At 43.4% G+C, this 17,232-nt stretch overlaps 3 protein-coding genes and 1 non-coding gene across 4 annotated transcripts; 3 read left to right on the forward strand and 1 right to left on the reverse strand.

Moving 5' to 3' along the window:
• Positions 1-1,603: 1,603 nt before the first annotated feature.
• Positions 1,604-3,351, forward strand: LOC100824866 (cyclin-dependent kinase inhibitor 1). Its single transcript, XM_003560876.4, has 4 exons — positions 1,604-2,179; positions 2,298-2,359; positions 2,464-2,697; positions 2,824-3,351. The coding sequence occupies exons 1-4, from the start codon at positions 1,754-1,756 to the stop codon at positions 2,897-2,899; spliced, it is 798 nt and encodes a 265-aa protein (XP_003560924.1). The 5' UTR covers positions 1,604-1,753; the 3' UTR covers positions 2,900-3,351.
• Positions 3,352-4,407: 1,056 nt separating this feature from the next.
• Positions 4,408-4,519, reverse strand: LOC112270350. The gene has a single exon (XR_002962741.1). It is a non-coding gene; the product is annotated as a U5 spliceosomal RNA (small nuclear RNA).
• Positions 4,520-7,725: 3,206 nt separating this feature from the next.
• LOC100824972 lies at positions 7,726-12,363 on the forward strand. The gene is made up of 7 exons (XM_003564056.4): positions 7,726-8,081; positions 9,271-9,328; positions 9,776-9,856; positions 10,077-10,112; positions 10,597-10,836; positions 10,917-11,055; positions 11,560-12,363. Exons 1-7 carry the CDS (start codon positions 7,903-7,905, stop codon positions 12,042-12,044), a joined length of 1,218 nt encoding a protein of 405 aa, XP_003564104.1. The 5' UTR covers positions 7,726-7,902; the 3' UTR covers positions 12,045-12,363.
• A 3,555-nt stretch (positions 12,364-15,918) lies between these two features.
• Positions 15,919-16,619, forward strand: LOC100825166. The gene has a single exon (XM_003560877.4). It carries the CDS (start codon positions 16,050-16,052, stop codon positions 16,341-16,343), a length of 294 nt encoding a protein of 97 aa, XP_003560925.1. The 5' UTR covers positions 15,919-16,049; the 3' UTR covers positions 16,344-16,619.
• The last annotated feature ends 613 nt before the right edge of the window (positions 16,620-17,232 follow it).

Below are 17,232 nucleotides of genomic sequence, written 5' to 3' on the forward strand. Positions count from 1 at the left end.
TCCCATGGGGGCTGCTACTGGATTCTCCGTCAGAGTTTTGGCATGGACTCCTCCAGTGCAAGCCTGTACGCTGATCGGACAGTGAACATGCCGTGCTTCTCTCCATGCCAGGCCACCACATCTTCCATATCAGTTGCTGGGATTTTCAGGCACAGGATCGCCTCGGCGTCATGGGGATAAAAGATCTGGTTAATGAGTTGAGCATTCCACGCACGCTGGCCAGGGATGAGGAGGTCTGAAACCCGTCTGATTCTGGTCGGCGAGGCTTTCCCAGATACTCGAAGATTGCCTCTAGGGAGCCAGTTGTGTCTCCAGATATCCACTGACGTTCCCTTTCCGATACGCCAAATATACCCTTTCTTAACCAGATCCAAACCGGGCTTGATGCCTTGCCAGACCGGGGATTGTCACACTGTTTGTACGACTTTTTTTGAAAATACTATTTGCCTAAAGCTATAGCTGTGCACCAAGACTAAATTACTCTCTTCAAAGGTGTATGTTTGGTTTGAATATATTACATATGGAGTGATTCAAAGATGGAGGTGGTTGGATGTCAATACAAATAAAAACGTGGCCAAATTTAAGAAAATTTCAGCCAGCCAAAGATTAGCAACGCCTGATTTTATAGCAGGGTCGGAAGGACACTAACCCTCTCCGGTGAATGTGCATCAATCAAGATAGTACGTAGATGTTGTTTCTAAAAAACACTGGTCCGTTGGATTTCAAGGAACTGCTAACCGAGATTGTCACACGAAAAAACTCGTCAAGTAATTAATTAAGGATGTGACTATATATCAGACGCCTGATTTTTAAGCAAAAGTCTTAAATGTAAGTTGACAAATCAGAGACGTTGGATTGGGTAGATGTCATTTTACTCTATCTTTTTCATCGTTCGTTTCGAATCTTTATTAGAAACGATATCCAATGGCTGAGGAATCAATTTATTTTTAATTAAAAATCAGCCAACTTAGATATAGGAAAACCAATTAACAACATATACTTCTTCTGTGCTATATTAAGTGACTCAAATTTGTCTAAAAATAAATGTATTTATATATTAAAATATGTCTAGATACATGTAATATTTCGGTACTTAATATGGGACGGAGGGAGTATAACATTCGCATTGGACAGTAAAATTGTAAAACGTGATCCATATTGCGGCCATGCGCATCGGAGCGAAATGTTTAACCTCCCCGTCCCGCGTGTCACGTTACAACGGTGCAGCATTAACTCGGACCATTAAGCCCCCGGCCCCCGTCACGCCACTCGCCCATGCATCCTTGCACCGTAAGTTTTAAATTCGAAATTCAAATCCCCGGCCAAAGCCCCAACCGTCCGATCCCCCCCTCGGGCTCACGTGGCGCCCACCGGATCTTAAAGGCACCCGGCCTGTAACCGTACGCCGTTAAAAGAGTTTCCGCTGACGCGCCGTCACCACGTTACCGTCAGCCGGCCGGCCGCGCCGTCCCCGTTTCCCAACGGCCGGATCATAGGTCACTGCCCCGTACGTTAGGCTCCTCCGCGAGCACCGCAACCGTCGGATCGGCATCCGACCGCCCCCCAGGCCCCAGCCCTCCGGTATTTGTATACGTGCAACGACATACCGCCGCAGCAGACCACATCAGCGCCTGCGGATTTTGTTGTTCCGTGCGGTGCGGTGCGGGGAGCGCGTTTTCTCTCTTTCTAAAGGCGAAAGCGTGCGCGAGGGCAAACGGCCAAAGCGACGGCTCATTTCCTTTTTGTTTCTGGGATGGGGAAGTACATGCGGAAGTGCAGGGCAGCGGCCGGGGACAGCAGCAAGGCGCCGGCGGTGCCGCTCCTCGGCGTCCGGACGCGCTCCCGCGTCGCAGCCGTCGTGGGAGGCGCCGCCGGCGTCGCGAAGCGGAGGAAGCAGGCGACGACCACGACGGCGGCGCGTGCGGCGAAGGAGCTGGCGTTGAGCGGCGGCTCGGACGCCGGGTGCTACCTCCATCTGCGCAGCAGGAAGCTGTTCATGGCGTCGGCTGCGGTGGCGCCGCCCCGGGGATTACCGAGGGCGGAGGAGGAGGCTTCGTCGGCGGCGGCGACGCTGGCTGATTCTGGGGCTTCGAGGGAGGCGGCCGTGGCCGGGATCTCGCGCTACTCCAGCACCGCGTCATCGGCGGCTAGAGAAAGGAACAGCGGCGGCGAAGCGGAGGTGAGCGGGAGCCCTAGAATTCCCCGTCGATCCGGGATGTCGAATCGCTTCGCTTCTGCCTTGTGCTGCTGAATAGCCTGAATTACGAGATTTAGTCTGTTGTGTTGTTGGTCTATAGGTGTGTGAGAGTCGCGACGCGGTGGAGAGCTCCGTCAGCGACTGTTGCGGCAACAGGGAGAGGTGAGTTAATGATTCATCTCGAAATTCCACGAAATTCTTCTCAGCTGTGCAATCTTGTTTTCCTGATCTTCCTTCTGATTTTGACCTGAATTGCGGCAATTCAGGAGGGAGGCGACACCATCGAGCCAATCGCCGGCAAATTCAAGCGACCTAGAGTCGAGTCACGCGGGGGGAGAACAAAAGCACCAACGCACGAGGTCTCCGGCAATAAGACCGACGACCGGCGCAGCGACGACATTTCAATTCGAGGAGAGAGCAGCAAAGATGCCACCGGTAGCAGAGATCGAGGAGTTCTTCGCCGCCGCGGAGAAGGCCGAGGCCGAACGCTTCGCCGCAAAGTAAGCCCGAAATTTACAGTTGCAGGTGCAGCTCCTCCAGCGCACGTAGCCACGTACATCTCGATCGGCACTCGTTGGCTGCTCCTCGTCCACTCTAAACGCTGTGCTGCTGCTGCTTCACCTCAGGTACAACTTCGACGTCGCGCTCGGCGTGCCGCTCAATGCCGGCCGGTTCGAGTGGACTCCGGTTGCCAGCGTCTGAGCAGGTGCAGGAATTGAACCTAGCATGCAAAGAGGGGGAGCTAGCGGAGGCGCGCGTACAAAGGCAAGTCCGCTGAAGGGAGGGAAAAGAAATGCTCCCAAAGGAAAACAGTCCTAGTGAGAAAGAAAGAGGAGTAAAAAAAATAAAAGAATTATCCAATCCGACGACTTGTTTATAATTTTCTCCAAATTTTCATCTTTGTTAGGCCATTGCGGTCTAAAATGGGTTGGGTCGTTGTGTAACTCTTGTTTCTGTTTTTGGTTGGTATCTTGCGGCCGGACGGATATTAATGCGCAGCGGCCGGCAGCTGCTCGCCTGCTCTGCAGACTGCACCGCTGCAAGCTGCAACAGTTAACCACCGCCATCTTCTTTCGCAGCTTCTGCTTCTCCCAGTCCTTTTTACTCATATTCTTCGTACAGATGTGTTGTACAGTTCGTTAGCTCTCTCGTTATTGCTCTTCGCACCTGTCATTCCCATGTTATTTCCATCTTCTTCGTTATGTTTCACATTTTTCTTCTTTTCTTCTTCCAAATGCTTCGATTCTGCCAATATGCAGCCGATACATCCACATGGCGTGCCGTAAGAGAAAGTTACTACCTCCGTCCAACAATAAGGGGCGTATTAGTTTTCCTTTGACCAATGTTTTGATCACAAATTACTTTATTAATATATAATTATATGACATAGATTTATATTATTAGCTCGTGGATATGATTTTGATCACATTAGTCACATATTCATAAAGTAATTTCTGGTCAAAGGCTTGGTCAACCAAATACTAATATAGCCCGTATTGTTGGACGGAGGAAGTAGGTGAGAAAGTTCGATCGCACCATTTGGCCGGACTGGCCTGTGGAGCGCCCACCCAAAGGAAAGGAAGCTGCGTTGCCTGCAAAACTTGGCAGTGAAGAAGAAGATGAAGTGGGTGAGCTTTGAGTGCTGTCTGATTAAAGAAGGGAGCTGATTAATTTGGATCTGGTGCTGGCGCACATGCATGGGTCTGGGATGAGGCAAGCAAGAAGTGGTGAGATGGGCGGGGAAGCAAAGAATGTTGCCTCTTTTTTTTCTAGCATCGGCATCTGTGGGTTTGTGGTTAATCGGTAAGAACAGGGAGTTTCTACTGATTGCGCAGTGGGGACAGATAGATGCACTGATGCACATGCTACTGCTGCCTGCAAGTCTATGCTGAATTGCTGATGCTTCTTCTTTCCTCCCTGTGCATAGTACGCTACTGTTCGGTTCTGGACTTTGAGTTGTTTTGGATCTAGTCCAGTTTTGGTAGCCGGGTTTAATTGCATGGATCCAACGGATGGTACGTTGGTTCGTGAGATTGCAAGTGTATCTTATTATGGCCATGCACGAGAAAGACGAAGCGTCTGTTTCGTTTTAGGCGTTTAGCCTAAACAAGGCCTTACTGAAAATTTGATTAGTTCATATTTTGGCTCTGATTTTGTTTGTCCAAGATTTTGGCAATGTTCGCGATAAAAATGAACTGAAGTTTTTTTTTTAGAGAAGGGAGCCCTTGACAAATAAGCCGTACGCTGCTTAAGTGTGGCGTGCACACGGTATGCTTTAGTAAAAGACGAAAGAATAGTTTGCTTTGTGCTCACCATGCAGCTGCGCAAAAAAATGAACTAAAGTTGGTTATGTATCATTGTCTTATCAATACTTTGGCAATTAAAATAAGAGCTACTCCTCCAATTCTAAACTGTTGTCGAAATATTTCATGTATCTAGACATTTTTAAAAAATAGATACATACATATTTGGACAAATTTAAGTCAAGAATTTATGATCAGAGGCAGTATTTTTTTTGTCAATTAATAAGGGGGTCATATCCGATGAATCCGTCCAATTTGTGTATCCTTGCATCCGGATAGTCTGAACCGTTTGATTGGCATCTAACGTCATCCGTACAGAACATGTTTAATTTGCAAAAAGACACCCGCCTACCTCTTTAACTTGTTCTTCAGGTTTTATAATTAACCCCGGCTGCCTGCATGCCGATGCTCTCGAAGTCCCAACCCCAAATCACCTGGTTTGAATCGTGATTCCTATGTGCGGAGGCCGGCGGGCGGCGAGCAGCAACCGCGAGGCAGCCAACAACACTTGGAATTTGGATTCACGAGTGGTACGACATTACAACTCTAAAAAGTAATCAGGACAATCGACAAGATCATCTAGGCATCTACTTAGAACTAGTCCAACAAAGAATCAGGGAGCGTGGTCGCCGTCGCTAGCACACGGAGAGAGGTCGCCGGAGTCATCATACACCTCCGCATCTACAGTGTGGTCGCCCCGTCTGTGTTGTTCTTCGTGGTAATAGGATTGCCATCGTTGATTTGGTCGCAGCCGATGCAGATCACTGTCAAATCCGTCGTCGCTGGGATGTGGTCCGCCATCTTCGAGAGGCATGGTATATCGTCTGGCCTCGGGGATCGTCTTATTGGCAGATTAGCAGGCTAGCTTGGAGAAACCATGGAGGATTTCTTTTCCTAAGACGAGCGGTGAAGGAATCAAGAGAACTCGGGGAGATTAGGACTTGGGGAGGTGCGGGGGGTTGTTGGCAAATTAGCAGGCTAGCTTGGAGAGGATGCGGGCGTTATGCTGCAAAATTACCACTTTCTGGATCTGTGGCGTTAAATGTTGATCGGGTGGATGAGAGGCGCCGGATGCACGGATGCATGAAGCGAGGTGGATTCACTGGATGCACGGATGCATGAAGCGAGCTTGGAGAGCCTACTAAAACATTAAGGTACACTTTGCTCATCAACAAGCACCCGAAGGCTCGGTTCTGTTGTTACATTGCTAGATTAAAGGTACACTTTTAGATCATGAGTTTATAAGAACCCAATATGCTAAGCTGTATCTCCTCTTCTTTTTTGACAACATTTTGTGCCATATATATTTTTGCACTCAAAATTCCTATTGTTTGAAATCTGTATCACTTAAACAAGATCCTATAGAAATTGGGGGATATATATGTTTGGTTGTTCGGGCCCCTACCTCCTATCCTAATACTCCTAAATGATCGAGGAACAACTCTAGGGTTTTTCTCGGTTAAAAATATGTATAAACACTGTTATTAATGATTTTGCATCAAGAAGTGCTCCAAGAAGTTGTTATCAATGACCGCGTTTTTTTAGTTGAAATGGCGACCGTTACTTGGAAGGGCACATCCACTAGTTGGTACTTGGTCTCTTCTTGTGTTTCTTGGAGCACTTGTTTAATTTGTGAACTTTGATTCAAGCCGAAATGTGAAGAGGACAATAGCAAGGTCTTATGTGAAGTTTATGTTGTGAATCCACCTTTTCGAAAATGTTGTCACATGCTCTAAACTGACATATTTGGGTTATTTGAGAAAACTTGTCTCAAAAGTTGTGATTCTGTGAGAAGATTAGTCACAACCATGTTTCTGTGTTACCAATGCCACAAAATATGTGGTTATGCGAGAAGATTAGAAACAAGATAATGAAGCAGCATGTTATGAAACTGGATTCACAACATGGCTGCAACGACGCCTTTCACATGCTAATATGCTACGATGTTGAACGAGCTCTGGCATATCTTGACATTCTCGGGGCAGAAGATTTAGACATACGGGCGTGGATAAATAATTTAGAGAAGAGTTGGCTAAATTTGTACGGAAAAAATTATCGACACATACTACATCGATTTCACAAAGCAACTCATATAAATTTATGCACTTCAATCAAGATGAGCTCTCTTTTCAATGTCTGTCCAACCAAGCAGGGACAGAGCCAGAAATTCAACATGAGGAGAACGATTTGGGCTTAGCCTTGTGGGCAGTTGTACGCTAGGAGCGGGAATATATCGAATGAAAAATAAGCTATGTAAGGGATTAAATAGAAAACAAATAATATATGGGCTATTTTATGGAATGGAGGGAGTAACGTATGTGTACTAAAAAAAATCTTTTATTTTACTTTCCGTTTCAATTTCTTTGAAACATTTTATGCTCATATTTTAGATAGGCGTCGAAACTCGAGTGATGAAAGACATATGGGTGACGTGAATATTCCTTGCAGAGTATCTTTCCTCAAATCGTGGAAAAAGAGGACATTGCTTTGTTGTTCCTCATGAAGTAGTAGCGTGAAGTTGCAAGGAAAACTTAACGGCTAAATTTAGGCGAACAAACAATGTTGGAAATTAGTGTTATTTTTTATTGTATTTTTAAACTTCTCGATGGTAGTTTATCTTTGATTGCCGCAAATCAATGGGGGAGCACACAGAAACTCTTTGTATTTGGTCACAATCAGTTAGTCGCATCGTCCTGACTCTTGATGTATCGGCCAAACAAAATGTCATGTTATCTGGAAAACAGTTGTTTTGCCGTGGATATTTTTCATGAAGAAATTTAATGTCTAGAATAAACCAAGTTTTCCAAGGAGTCAATATTAATTCTTCTAAGGGACAATACCGACTTTCCAAATAAAGCTTTGTGGACTAAGAAGAATTACTTTGAAAAAAACTTTGAAAGTCTTGTATGTAGACCGTATATAAACACCAAACCCATGAAATGGCACGAATATTCTGTTGGTCGCCTTGGTCTCTAGACCCAGTTGGCTATATTGTATTTCTCGTGCACCGACTATATACGTTTTCTCATGTTTATCCGACGAGCCGCGTACGTTAGCTTTGACCACTGGCCACAAAAACAATTATTTAACGCCCCGCAAAAAAAAATTAACGTGTGTGTATGAAAATCGAAACCAATCCCGTACTCCTCAGAAACCGCAAAAAAGGGGAAATAAATTCATCGGAAGAATTGCGAAGAAAAAATACATAAAATCCGCGACGAACCAAACGCGAAAGTGACCCACCCTCTCCTGACTCCTCTCTGCCCATCCCAATCCCTCTCCAAATTCTGCGCTAGTCCCCTTCCGAACCAGGCGAGCGAGACAGCAGCGCAAACCCTCAATCCCCGCTGCGATTCGCCGCTCAGGGTTCGGCCGGAGTAGGAGGAGGAGCGGGTGCTGGCCATGTGGCCCGGCTGTGGCGGCCGCTTCTACTGGGCGCCCGCGCCGCCGTCGGAGGCGAGGGGTGTCGTGGTCGTGTTCGCGTGGGTGTGGAGCGACGACGCGCAGCTGCGGCCGTTCGTGGAGCTGTACGCCTCGCTCGGGTGGCGCTGCCTCGTCTGCCACCCGGACCTCGTCGCGCTGTAAGTGGCCCTCCATCTCCTGAGACCTCGCTCCTACTTGCTTGTGTTAGCTGCTTGATTCGGGAGATCTCTTGCTCGTCTTGGCTTGTAGAAGTGGCCGCCTGTAGCTCTTCAGCTTATGCTTTCTCTCATGCAGTGCAATTATAGCTCAGGTTAGGTTTAAATTTAGAGACCGGTCGCTAATTTTCTCTTTATTGAAACCATGGGGGACGAGGCTGCCTTTAGGTTTAGCAATTGATGACATTTTTTCTGGAGTTTATTAGTTGATGAGTCGTGTTAAATCAACCACTCCGTTCGTGAGTGTTTCTCTGCATGTTAATTTCTTAGTTCTACAATTGATGTGACCATAAACTTTATACTCTCCTATATGGTTTATATTTTTTTTTGGCTCTTTCGTAAAGATATCTTGGTAGCCGAGGAGTTAGCGAGCTTGCGTGTTTGGAGTTTGGTTAGGCTTGGAGGTTTGGTTAAGCTTGATTGATTGCAGGATGATAAAATGTTTTGCACTATGTACTTAGATTTTTGCGTGATCAAGGATGGTAAAATTTAAGGAGTTATTCTTGGGAAGTAAAATCATTTGCATCAGGATCAGGATTGAGTGCTTTGAAACTTAATGCCCTCTTCCATTAGCTTTGAAGTTCATTGTTTAAATTCAGTTAGTAAGTTTGTGGCCTAAATCTGTTATCCAAGTTTCTTTTACTTTGGTGCATGTTTATAATTTTTCTCTTTTACTGTAGGGATTTGAAAGTTTTGAGGTCCATCCAGTGTTTCTTATCTTGAACAAAACTTGTGCATTAGAAGTCTTGTAGTCACTGCTATAGCTTGTTGCGACACATCAGACTATTTTTTGCTCCCTCTGATGCATAATAAGTGTCGCTGATTTAGTTCAAAGTTGTGCTAAATCAGTGACACTTATTATGGATCGGATGGAGTATCAAATAAGATTATCATTTTAGTGTTCAAATCAGATGTTCCTGAAGGTAGAGAGTTTTCATCTCACTTGTTGCTGGCAGAGCTAGATATTTCATTCAGCAAACATGATTTGGGTGCGGTCCATTCTTAATAGAGCTTTTTCACCACACTTCAGTTATCTGTACTTGAAGGGTTACCTTTAGATGTGATCCTCTGCAGTGTTTGGTCCGTATGTACATCTGATGCAATCATCATACTAATTCTTTCCTTCTTCCAGGTACCTCTCTGAGAAAGCAGCAACACTGGCATCTGGTGTTATTTGTGAGCTGGCAAAGGTTAGTGTATTTCTCTGTCTTGGCCTTTCTACTCCATAATTCAACATTGTATGGTAAGTACTGAACTATTGGTAGTTCCATTGTTCCATGCTGTTTTGGCCAATGATATTATTGTATTTACCCTGCTCAAGGCCGGCACTAATTTTGTAATAGACGTGTGTTTCTCTTTATATCCTTAGTTATGTGAATGCTTTGCATATGTATAGTTGTAAGAACCCTCAGGAAAATACATTATTTACAGTTTGTATCTCATTCTTTCCCATGTATTGTATAATTTCTGTCCAAGTTGCAGTCTCTACATAATCTTATTGCTGATTAGAAACTGAATTATTTGTATGTGGACATATGATAAACATTTAGTAGAATGTGTAAATTTGTTTCTACTTGATTGATGTTTAATTATTTATCTAAGGTTGATCTGAGCTATGTTAATGGCTGGTGTCTCAGGAATTGAAAGTGAAGCCATTGCCAACTGTTTTTGCTTCTTTTTCTGGTGGCTCAAAGGGATGCATGTACAAGGTTATTCAGGTGCATGCTTGTCCAGCACTTTTTTGGTTTTGGTAGATCATATTAAGTGTAGCAACTTTGTCTAAATACGCATGTACCTACACACTAAAACGCGTCTAGATACACGCGTATCTAGACAAAGCTGCGACACTTAATATGGGACGGAGGGAGCAGGCAATTAGGCATTATCTTTATTTTTCCCTTTTCACAGTTCAAATGACTGAATTCGCTTTTTTTCCAGTTACTAGATGGGAAATGTGAAGGCAATGCAACAACGGTATGCTATTTCCATCCTTTCTTTTCCACAGAAGATTGCATATGCATTTCTTTTGGTTCCAAAGATAATGGGGACCTATCAAAAAGGCCTCGTCTAGCTTTCTGCCAATTGATCTGTGGAAACTTTTAGCAAATGCATGCTGACGAATTAGTTACTGCTGGGCTACATGTAACAAAATTTTATCATTTATTGCTCTGATGTATGTTTGTTCTACCATATGTTTTACTTCCTTCAATCTGTATGCACCGTGTAGTAATTTGTTCACTCTTCATAATACACGCCAGTATAGTTTATTTTTTGAAGTCTCTTGTCATCATTGTTTGTTGAAGTCCCTATTTTCTATCATCATGCTGAATATTTTCAGCTGCATATTTCCAATCACTTGAACAGATCTTATCCCCAGCATATGTTTGGTCCACCTTACAACCTTGAATTTGTTGGCAAACATGTTCATATTTATTATTGCAAATTTTCCATCATGCAGGACGACTATCGATTAGTGAGAAACTGTATCAGTGGGCAAATCTTTGACTCTGGTCCAGTAGATTTCGTGAGTGATGTCGGCACCCAGTTTCTCCAAAATCCTTTGATTGGCACTTCATCTCAATCATCCATGATATGTTCATGGATGGCAAAGGCCCTGGCATCTGGAATGGATACTCTCTTCCCAAGCAGAATTGAAGCTCAGCGTGCAGAATATTGGCACACGCTATACTCATCAGCAGTAAGTCAGTTTTGCCTTCGTGATTTTTTCAAATTGTCCTCACTTTCAACACCGAATATTTCTCTTTACTGTTCATGCAGGGGCTGGGTTCGGTTCTCATATTTTGCTCCGAGGAAGATGATCTTGCTCCATGCCACGTTGTTTGTGGTTTCGCTAGGCGGCTGGTCGAACTAGGCACAGATGTTAAAGTAATTAAGTGGAGCGATTCCCCACATGTTGGTAAGATCTTATTTATAATGACTGCTTTTGAGTGCGAAATATTATTATAAATATGGAATTCACACGATAACAATTGTGGTGGCCTGTATTTCACGACCTTGCATTGGTATCATATTTTGATTTCCTAATTACAGCAAGATTACCTGAAAAATAATTCAGGCCCTAGAGTAGAAGATAATGAACCGACTATAAGCATTATCTTGTCTAACAGTTTTCTGAATGTATGTGGATGACCACTAAATTGTCTTTGAATTTTCATATTATCAAGAACACCTAAGCTCCATTGTCTGATGTGATGAGTGTTTATACTCCTAGTCATGAGGGTCGTTAGAATATAATCTCATGATTTAGTAAATTAGTAAGTACAGCCTACACCAGCCTATAGCTTATAGTAGATATTCTGGTATTTCTGTTAGTTCCATTAACCTAAATCCTTCATATTTTCTTCTCTGACATCATTGCACATTTAATTCATGAGTTAACTTTGTTTTGATATTTCTGCAGGCCATTACAAGTCACATGAGGTCGAATACCGAAATGCCGTCGATGATATTCTGAAGAAAGCTCTCGTAACTTTCTGCCACAGAAGCCAGCTTAATGGCGCAAGTGCTGCTGCAGGCGACAAGGAGTACAAGATAGCGCACTGTGTGTGCAGTCTACACAATGTGGCTGCCAATTCAAATGAGAGTCTGAGGAGGGTAGCCAACAGTCCCAGTGACCACTTCTTCTTGCCAAGTTCAAAGGACCATAATGAATCTAGGGAATCAGATCCTCTGATTGAACAGCAAAGACGTCAACTATCGCATCCAGCCAGCATGGAGCCTCAAGGAGTCCTTGGCCAAATTCTGTTTGATGTTTGTGTCCCCAAAAATGTCGAAGGATGGGACATCAAACCAACAGTGTCTCCGACTGGACGGCCAATGTTGGCTTCTGCACGGCAACTTGGTCCGTTCAATCCCATCAAGTACTTCCGCCGTTCAAGACTATAGTTTGTCTTCAGCAATGAGAATTTTGTGTACATAATGGAGGCAAGATCTTAAATACCTACTCTGAGCGTTTTCAGCATGTAAGTTCCCTTAAGATTTGACTTCTTGCTGTTTCCTTTCTATGACTTTTGGTGAGAGAATGTACATAACCTATGTATATTATACCTGTGTATATTAGAAGGGGGTATAGACATAGGTTATAGTTGGACTGCTGAGTGCATACTAATAGTAAATAGAGAAGGGACTTTATTACACTGTAATTTTTTATTTTGTTTCTAATATGATATCTAATCACCGAGAGAACCATTTTTCTTGCCAACCATTGCTGCTGTTTTGGCATCTCACTGTTGCGCCCTCTTTATTGCTGTATCATAAGAACATCGTGGTCTATTCCTTATTAATGTGCTGTTGGTACTTGGGACGTTCTTATCATTCTTGTCTTGTCCATTCTTAATGCTGTAGTTCTACTTCACCTCATCTGTCGTAGATAATAGTTTGCTGGTTCAAATGCAAGGATTCCATCTCCAGCGTTGACACTTCAATTATGTCTTTTTGATGCAATCTTGAAAGAGGATTTGAACAATTTTAACAGTTTGTAAAGCCCATTTGGTCCTTCCTCTTTTTGCACTTGAAAGGGATAAAATTAGTGGATCTATCTTGACCATTTCTCCACAATTTGGTCATAGCTATAGAAAACAACCATCTTTCTGTATTGAAGTTAATGACAGCATTAGTCATTTTGCAAAGCTACGGAAACCCACAATGCATTGTTGCTGTCAAAAAAAGAAAAAACCAATGCATTGTCATGCTCTGTTTCCTTTCTATGTCTGTTTGATATCCCTTTTTTCCAACGTATTTCTGGCACACTATCAGAGTATCAGAAATCATACTTTAGACAATGTGAATTCTTCAGGAACATGCAGCGCGGACATATTAGGTTTCGCGGAGCTGCTGCCAAGCCTTTTTGACTTGGCTACTTCGACATCTTTGTTGCATGTTCCTTCGTGGAAAAATCTGAAAAGTTTTATTTCTTCCCTTTCTCCGTGTTCCAGATAGTTGTCCAGATCGAATATAAACTTTGTTTAAATCTCGCAAAAAGGAATACTCTAGTATAACTAGCTCCCGTGACACATGGGTGCTCATTGCCCACTTAATACTCCAATCTCAATTCAGCAGACGAAGCTTGCCCTAATCGAAGCCATGACTCCTATTTCCCCTCAAACAACTTGCTCAGAAGTTTTCAAGGAAAAAAACGCCATTCAACTCAGAGTATTCAATTATTTGATGTACTTTTTTTTAGAAGTGATTTGCCGTGCAATCCGATGTATGGACCAAGCTGGCCGATGTATTATTTCGTGACGTTTTCTATTTGTTGCCAAAGCATGCCATTTGCCTCTTTGGCACTGCTACTGTAAAAAAGAGAGGCTTCTTGGTCATTGCCGTATTTGGACGAGAAACCGCTCGAATCCGCGTAGCTAGAAGAAGTGCTCAAGCAGAAGCACAATCTTCGCCTAACTTTCTGAAACCTCAACTATCACGCCAGCAACAGTTTACCGTCACTATTCTCTTGCGCTCAAGAACAAGGATAAATTCCTATCTTTACCGCGACGGGAATTAAGTTGACTGCTGAGTTACTGCATGTGTTTATCATTTTGGTGATATTGTCTAGCACCCTATCAGCATTAATAACCGACACTCTGCGCTGCGATTCCTGGCTCACGAATTCCTCTGAAAGCCTACAGAAGGAATACGATTCTTCGTTGATGAGTGAATTTTCTGCGTCTTTCAACCAAAGAATCTTGAGCTTTGAGAGGCTTCTGTTGGATGAGTACAATTACTTTCCTTAAACAACTCCCATCATTCTTCGTAATACCACAAGATATTGTCCTATCACCACTAGACCAGCAGTAGTAATATTTAATTGAAGGGCTTAAAGGAAGAGCACATACAGATTCGTCGAAGAACAAAGTGTGGACCGTGATGAGCATGCATTACTGTTCCCAGGACAACCTGTTGGCAAATTAGGCGCTGAAGATTATGCCTTGACTAAACAACAGTTCGAATAATGCAAGATCAGTTTGGCTGTTCAGCGGATTGCCCAAGATGCTACACTAATGTTAGGTTGCTAAATGTTAAAAGTTTGTCGTGCTGCCACACGACTCATCCATTTTCATTTTTAAGAGACAAGTGTATTTGTTTTTGTCTCTAAACTATTATGAAAGTGCGAACTTCATCTCTTAATTATTTTATGGTTTTCTCAAGCCGGTTTAGGATAGTCAAACCTGAATTCGACCCAACGCGGTAGTTTATGGTCAGTATCTTGGCCACGTCGACGCATGATGTGTCGATCTTCGTGTGCACCACTGTCCAGTTGAATAAATCTCAACCACATATGACGTACTAGCTAAGTACCCGTGCGTTGCAACGGAGACACAAATATTTCAATGATCCACATCTCAAATATAAATTACGCATGTCCATTGACCGATCGAATTTTTTCTTTCCAAAACCTAATTGACAAACCACGGAACTTACCTTAATTTGTGAAACTTACCTTGCATATGGGCTTGATTTTCTCAAATATAGATTACGCATGATTTTCTTAATTTATGGAACTTACCTTGCTATGGGCTTAATTTGTGGAACTTACCTTGCGTACTCGCCTGACGGACGGTTTTTCTGGACACGGGATGGGAATCGGACGACGTACGAAAGGGTGCGTTAACCAGGGACGTACAAACTGAGGCTTAAGGAACAGTAAAGATATCCCATGCAATTGGATGGTGAGGTCCACGAAAATCACCACATCATGCATACTCAATGGTGCAAGCGTGTGTGCATTTACGGGAGAGATTGTACATGCGTGTTTGTAAATGTCTACATCTATACTACGTTTCTCGAAGAAAAAATTGTCATGCCAAGTCAAATCAAGGTTTGACCGCTGTAAACCCGCATGAGGACGAATTTATCCAATATTGGAAGTCTAGAGACGAAAATCCGCACAAAAACAGTTGAGGGACAAAGTTCGCACCTTCACAATAGTTGAGAGGAAAAAAAATACTATCTTATTATTTTGTTCTTAAATATAAAATGTTTTAGTATTCTCCTAAATCAAACTTCTTAAACTTTAACGAAATTAATATAAAAATCTACCAACATCTATGACTCTAGATTAGTTTTATCAATTCTTTCATGATAAATTTTTGTGGTACACTTATTTGATATCGCAAATATTATTACATTTTTCTATAACTTCGGACATTTTTTTAAACGACTTAAAAATGCTAATACTAAAATATTTTATTTTTATAGACAGATATAGCAGTTTTTAGCTTTGTCGACCGTGCATCACAAAAGTATGTCTACATACTTCATGGGAAATATTATACACCACTACTCATTTGATCTTAGTGTCGCGAATCGCACTGCCCTAAAAACAGTCCGGCTGATTTGATCACACGTTATAACCTGCGTCTTTGTTTCTTCGGTACTCCTTCCGGCCGGAATTACTTGTCACTGATTTAATACAACTTTGTAATAAATGTGGGACAAATAATATGAGTTGGAGGGAGTATTTTTTTTACATGATCTTTATTTATTTCTTAATTAGGTGCATCTTTATTCGCTGGTTAGATTAATTATACGTGCCGATCGCGCCTCATCCTTCTTCTCTAAAGAATGCGCCTTTAAGCTACACCGCTGATTATTCCCTTGCTAAATCCCCACTACTGACCCGATCCATTCCTTTTACTCTTTTTACCTGAAAAAAAAAACACGTACTCGCGCACAGGGAAACACGCCCGGAGTTGTGGAAAACGTGCGGTAACCGAGCCATAAACTCCACCACAGCAACGAGCCCGGCCTTCTCGACCGTATATAAAGGACCTTCGTGCATAGCTTCTGCTGCTCAATATCGAGAACCAGACCACTCATAAACTCAGTAACTCACAGCTCAATCTCCCAGTCAGTCTCCCAGAGAATTAAGCAGCTAGCAGAGAGCTCCTGGGGATGGCGTTCCTGCGGTACCGCGGGCTGCCGGAGGGCGAGGTGACGGCGGAGGAGTTCTGGGCGTGGCTGGGGCAGTTCGACGCGGACCACGACGGGCGGATCAGCCGGGAGGAGCTGCAGCGCGCGCTAAGGAGCCTCAACCTGTGGTTCGCCTCGTGGAAGGCCCGCCAGGGGCTGCGCGCCGCCGACGCCGACCGCGACGGCGCCGTCGTCGGCGGGGACGAGGCCGGCCGCCTCTTCGCCTACGCGCAGAGGTGCCTCCACGTCAAGATCACCCAACTCGGATCCTACTGAAGGCTGACTGATCATCGGGCTTGGCGTGATCGAGTTAATTTCCTGGTGTATTTGTGAAAATGTGTTTGCTGTATGGAGATCGATCGGTTTAATTTCTGTCTGACTTGTGAAGTGTGGGGGTGTGAGATGGGATGGACTCTTTTTCTCTTGTGGTAACTCCTTTCGAGGGTTCTAAGGTGTTTTCCGTACAAGTGTTTTCAGCACCATGAGGCGTGAGCTCTGTTCAGATTTGGGAGTTGTTCAAAAATAATGCTGGTCTAGATGTTTTTGCTGATTCATTTGTTTACCGTGAAAAAATACTTTGCAATTCCGTAAATTTGTTTACCATGAAAATAATTTGGGAGTACTTTTTTTGATGGGCAAGCAGAAGCACTACATTTTCATTTAAAAGAATGAAAAACTGTACAACCTTTAGAAAAAAAAAACGAGCTCGAAGCCTTGTTGCAAAAACTAAAACTACTACCAAACGCCTCTCGCAAGAGCAGAGATCATATGAAATCAAACTCACCGCTCCTTTTGGCGTAAGAAATTCCTCTTTGGAGAGTCTTATGTTCCTCTATTTCCAAATGTGCCGGATTGCATAAGCCGACCGAACAATCAAAATTGATATCCTTCATTTAGTCTAGATGAGCATAGACTTTTCTACCAGCTAGGCATGATAGACAACATCGTAGGCCTCAATACTTCCAATCTTTAAAGGTAATTCTGCCTCTAAGTTGGGTCACCTCGTACCTCTAACTTTATCACCAAATATTGTAGTACTAAGGCCCTGTTTGTTTGGGCTTCTGCTTCAGTTTTTGGTATTTTTAGCAACCTCAAAATCACTTCTCCTCTTTACACATGAAGCTGAGAAGAGGAGAAGTGATTTTGAGGTTGCTAAAAGCACCAA

Source organism: Brachypodium distachyon, chromosome 1, assembly GCF_000005505.3.
Source record: "Brachypodium distachyon strain Bd21 chromosome 1, Brachypodium_distachyon_v3.0, whole genome shotgun sequence".
NCBI lineage: Eukaryota > Viridiplantae > Streptophyta > Magnoliopsida > Poales > Poaceae > Brachypodium > Brachypodium distachyon.

Coding starts and splice junctions, on each gene's coding strand:
- LOC100824866 (XM_003560876.4), top strand. CDS start 1,754: ATGGGGAAGTACATGCGGAAGTGCAGGGCAGCGGCCGGGGACAGCAGC. Junction 2,180..2,297: donor ACAGCGGCGGCGAAGCGGAG/GTGAGCGGGAGC, acceptor GTTGGTCTATAG/GTGTGTGAGAGTCGCGACGC. Junction 2,360..2,463: donor TGTTGCGGCAACAGGGAGAG/GTGAGTTAATGA, acceptor GCGGCAATTCAG/GAGGGAGGCGACACCATCGA.
- LOC100824972 (XM_003564056.4), top strand. CDS start 7,903: ATGTGGCCCGGCTGTGGCGGCCGCTTCTACTGGGCGCCCGCGCCGCCG. Junction 9,329..9,775: donor TTATTTGTGAGCTGGCAAAG/GTTAGTGTATTT, acceptor CTGGTGTCTCAG/GAATTGAAAGTGAAGCCATT. Junction 9,857..10,076: donor GCATGTACAAGGTTATTCAG/GTGCATGCTTGT, acceptor CTTTTTTTCCAG/TTACTAGATGGGAAATGTGA.
- LOC100825166 (XM_003560877.4), top strand. CDS start 16,050: ATGGCGTTCCTGCGGTACCGCGGGCTGCCGGAGGGCGAGGTGACGGCG.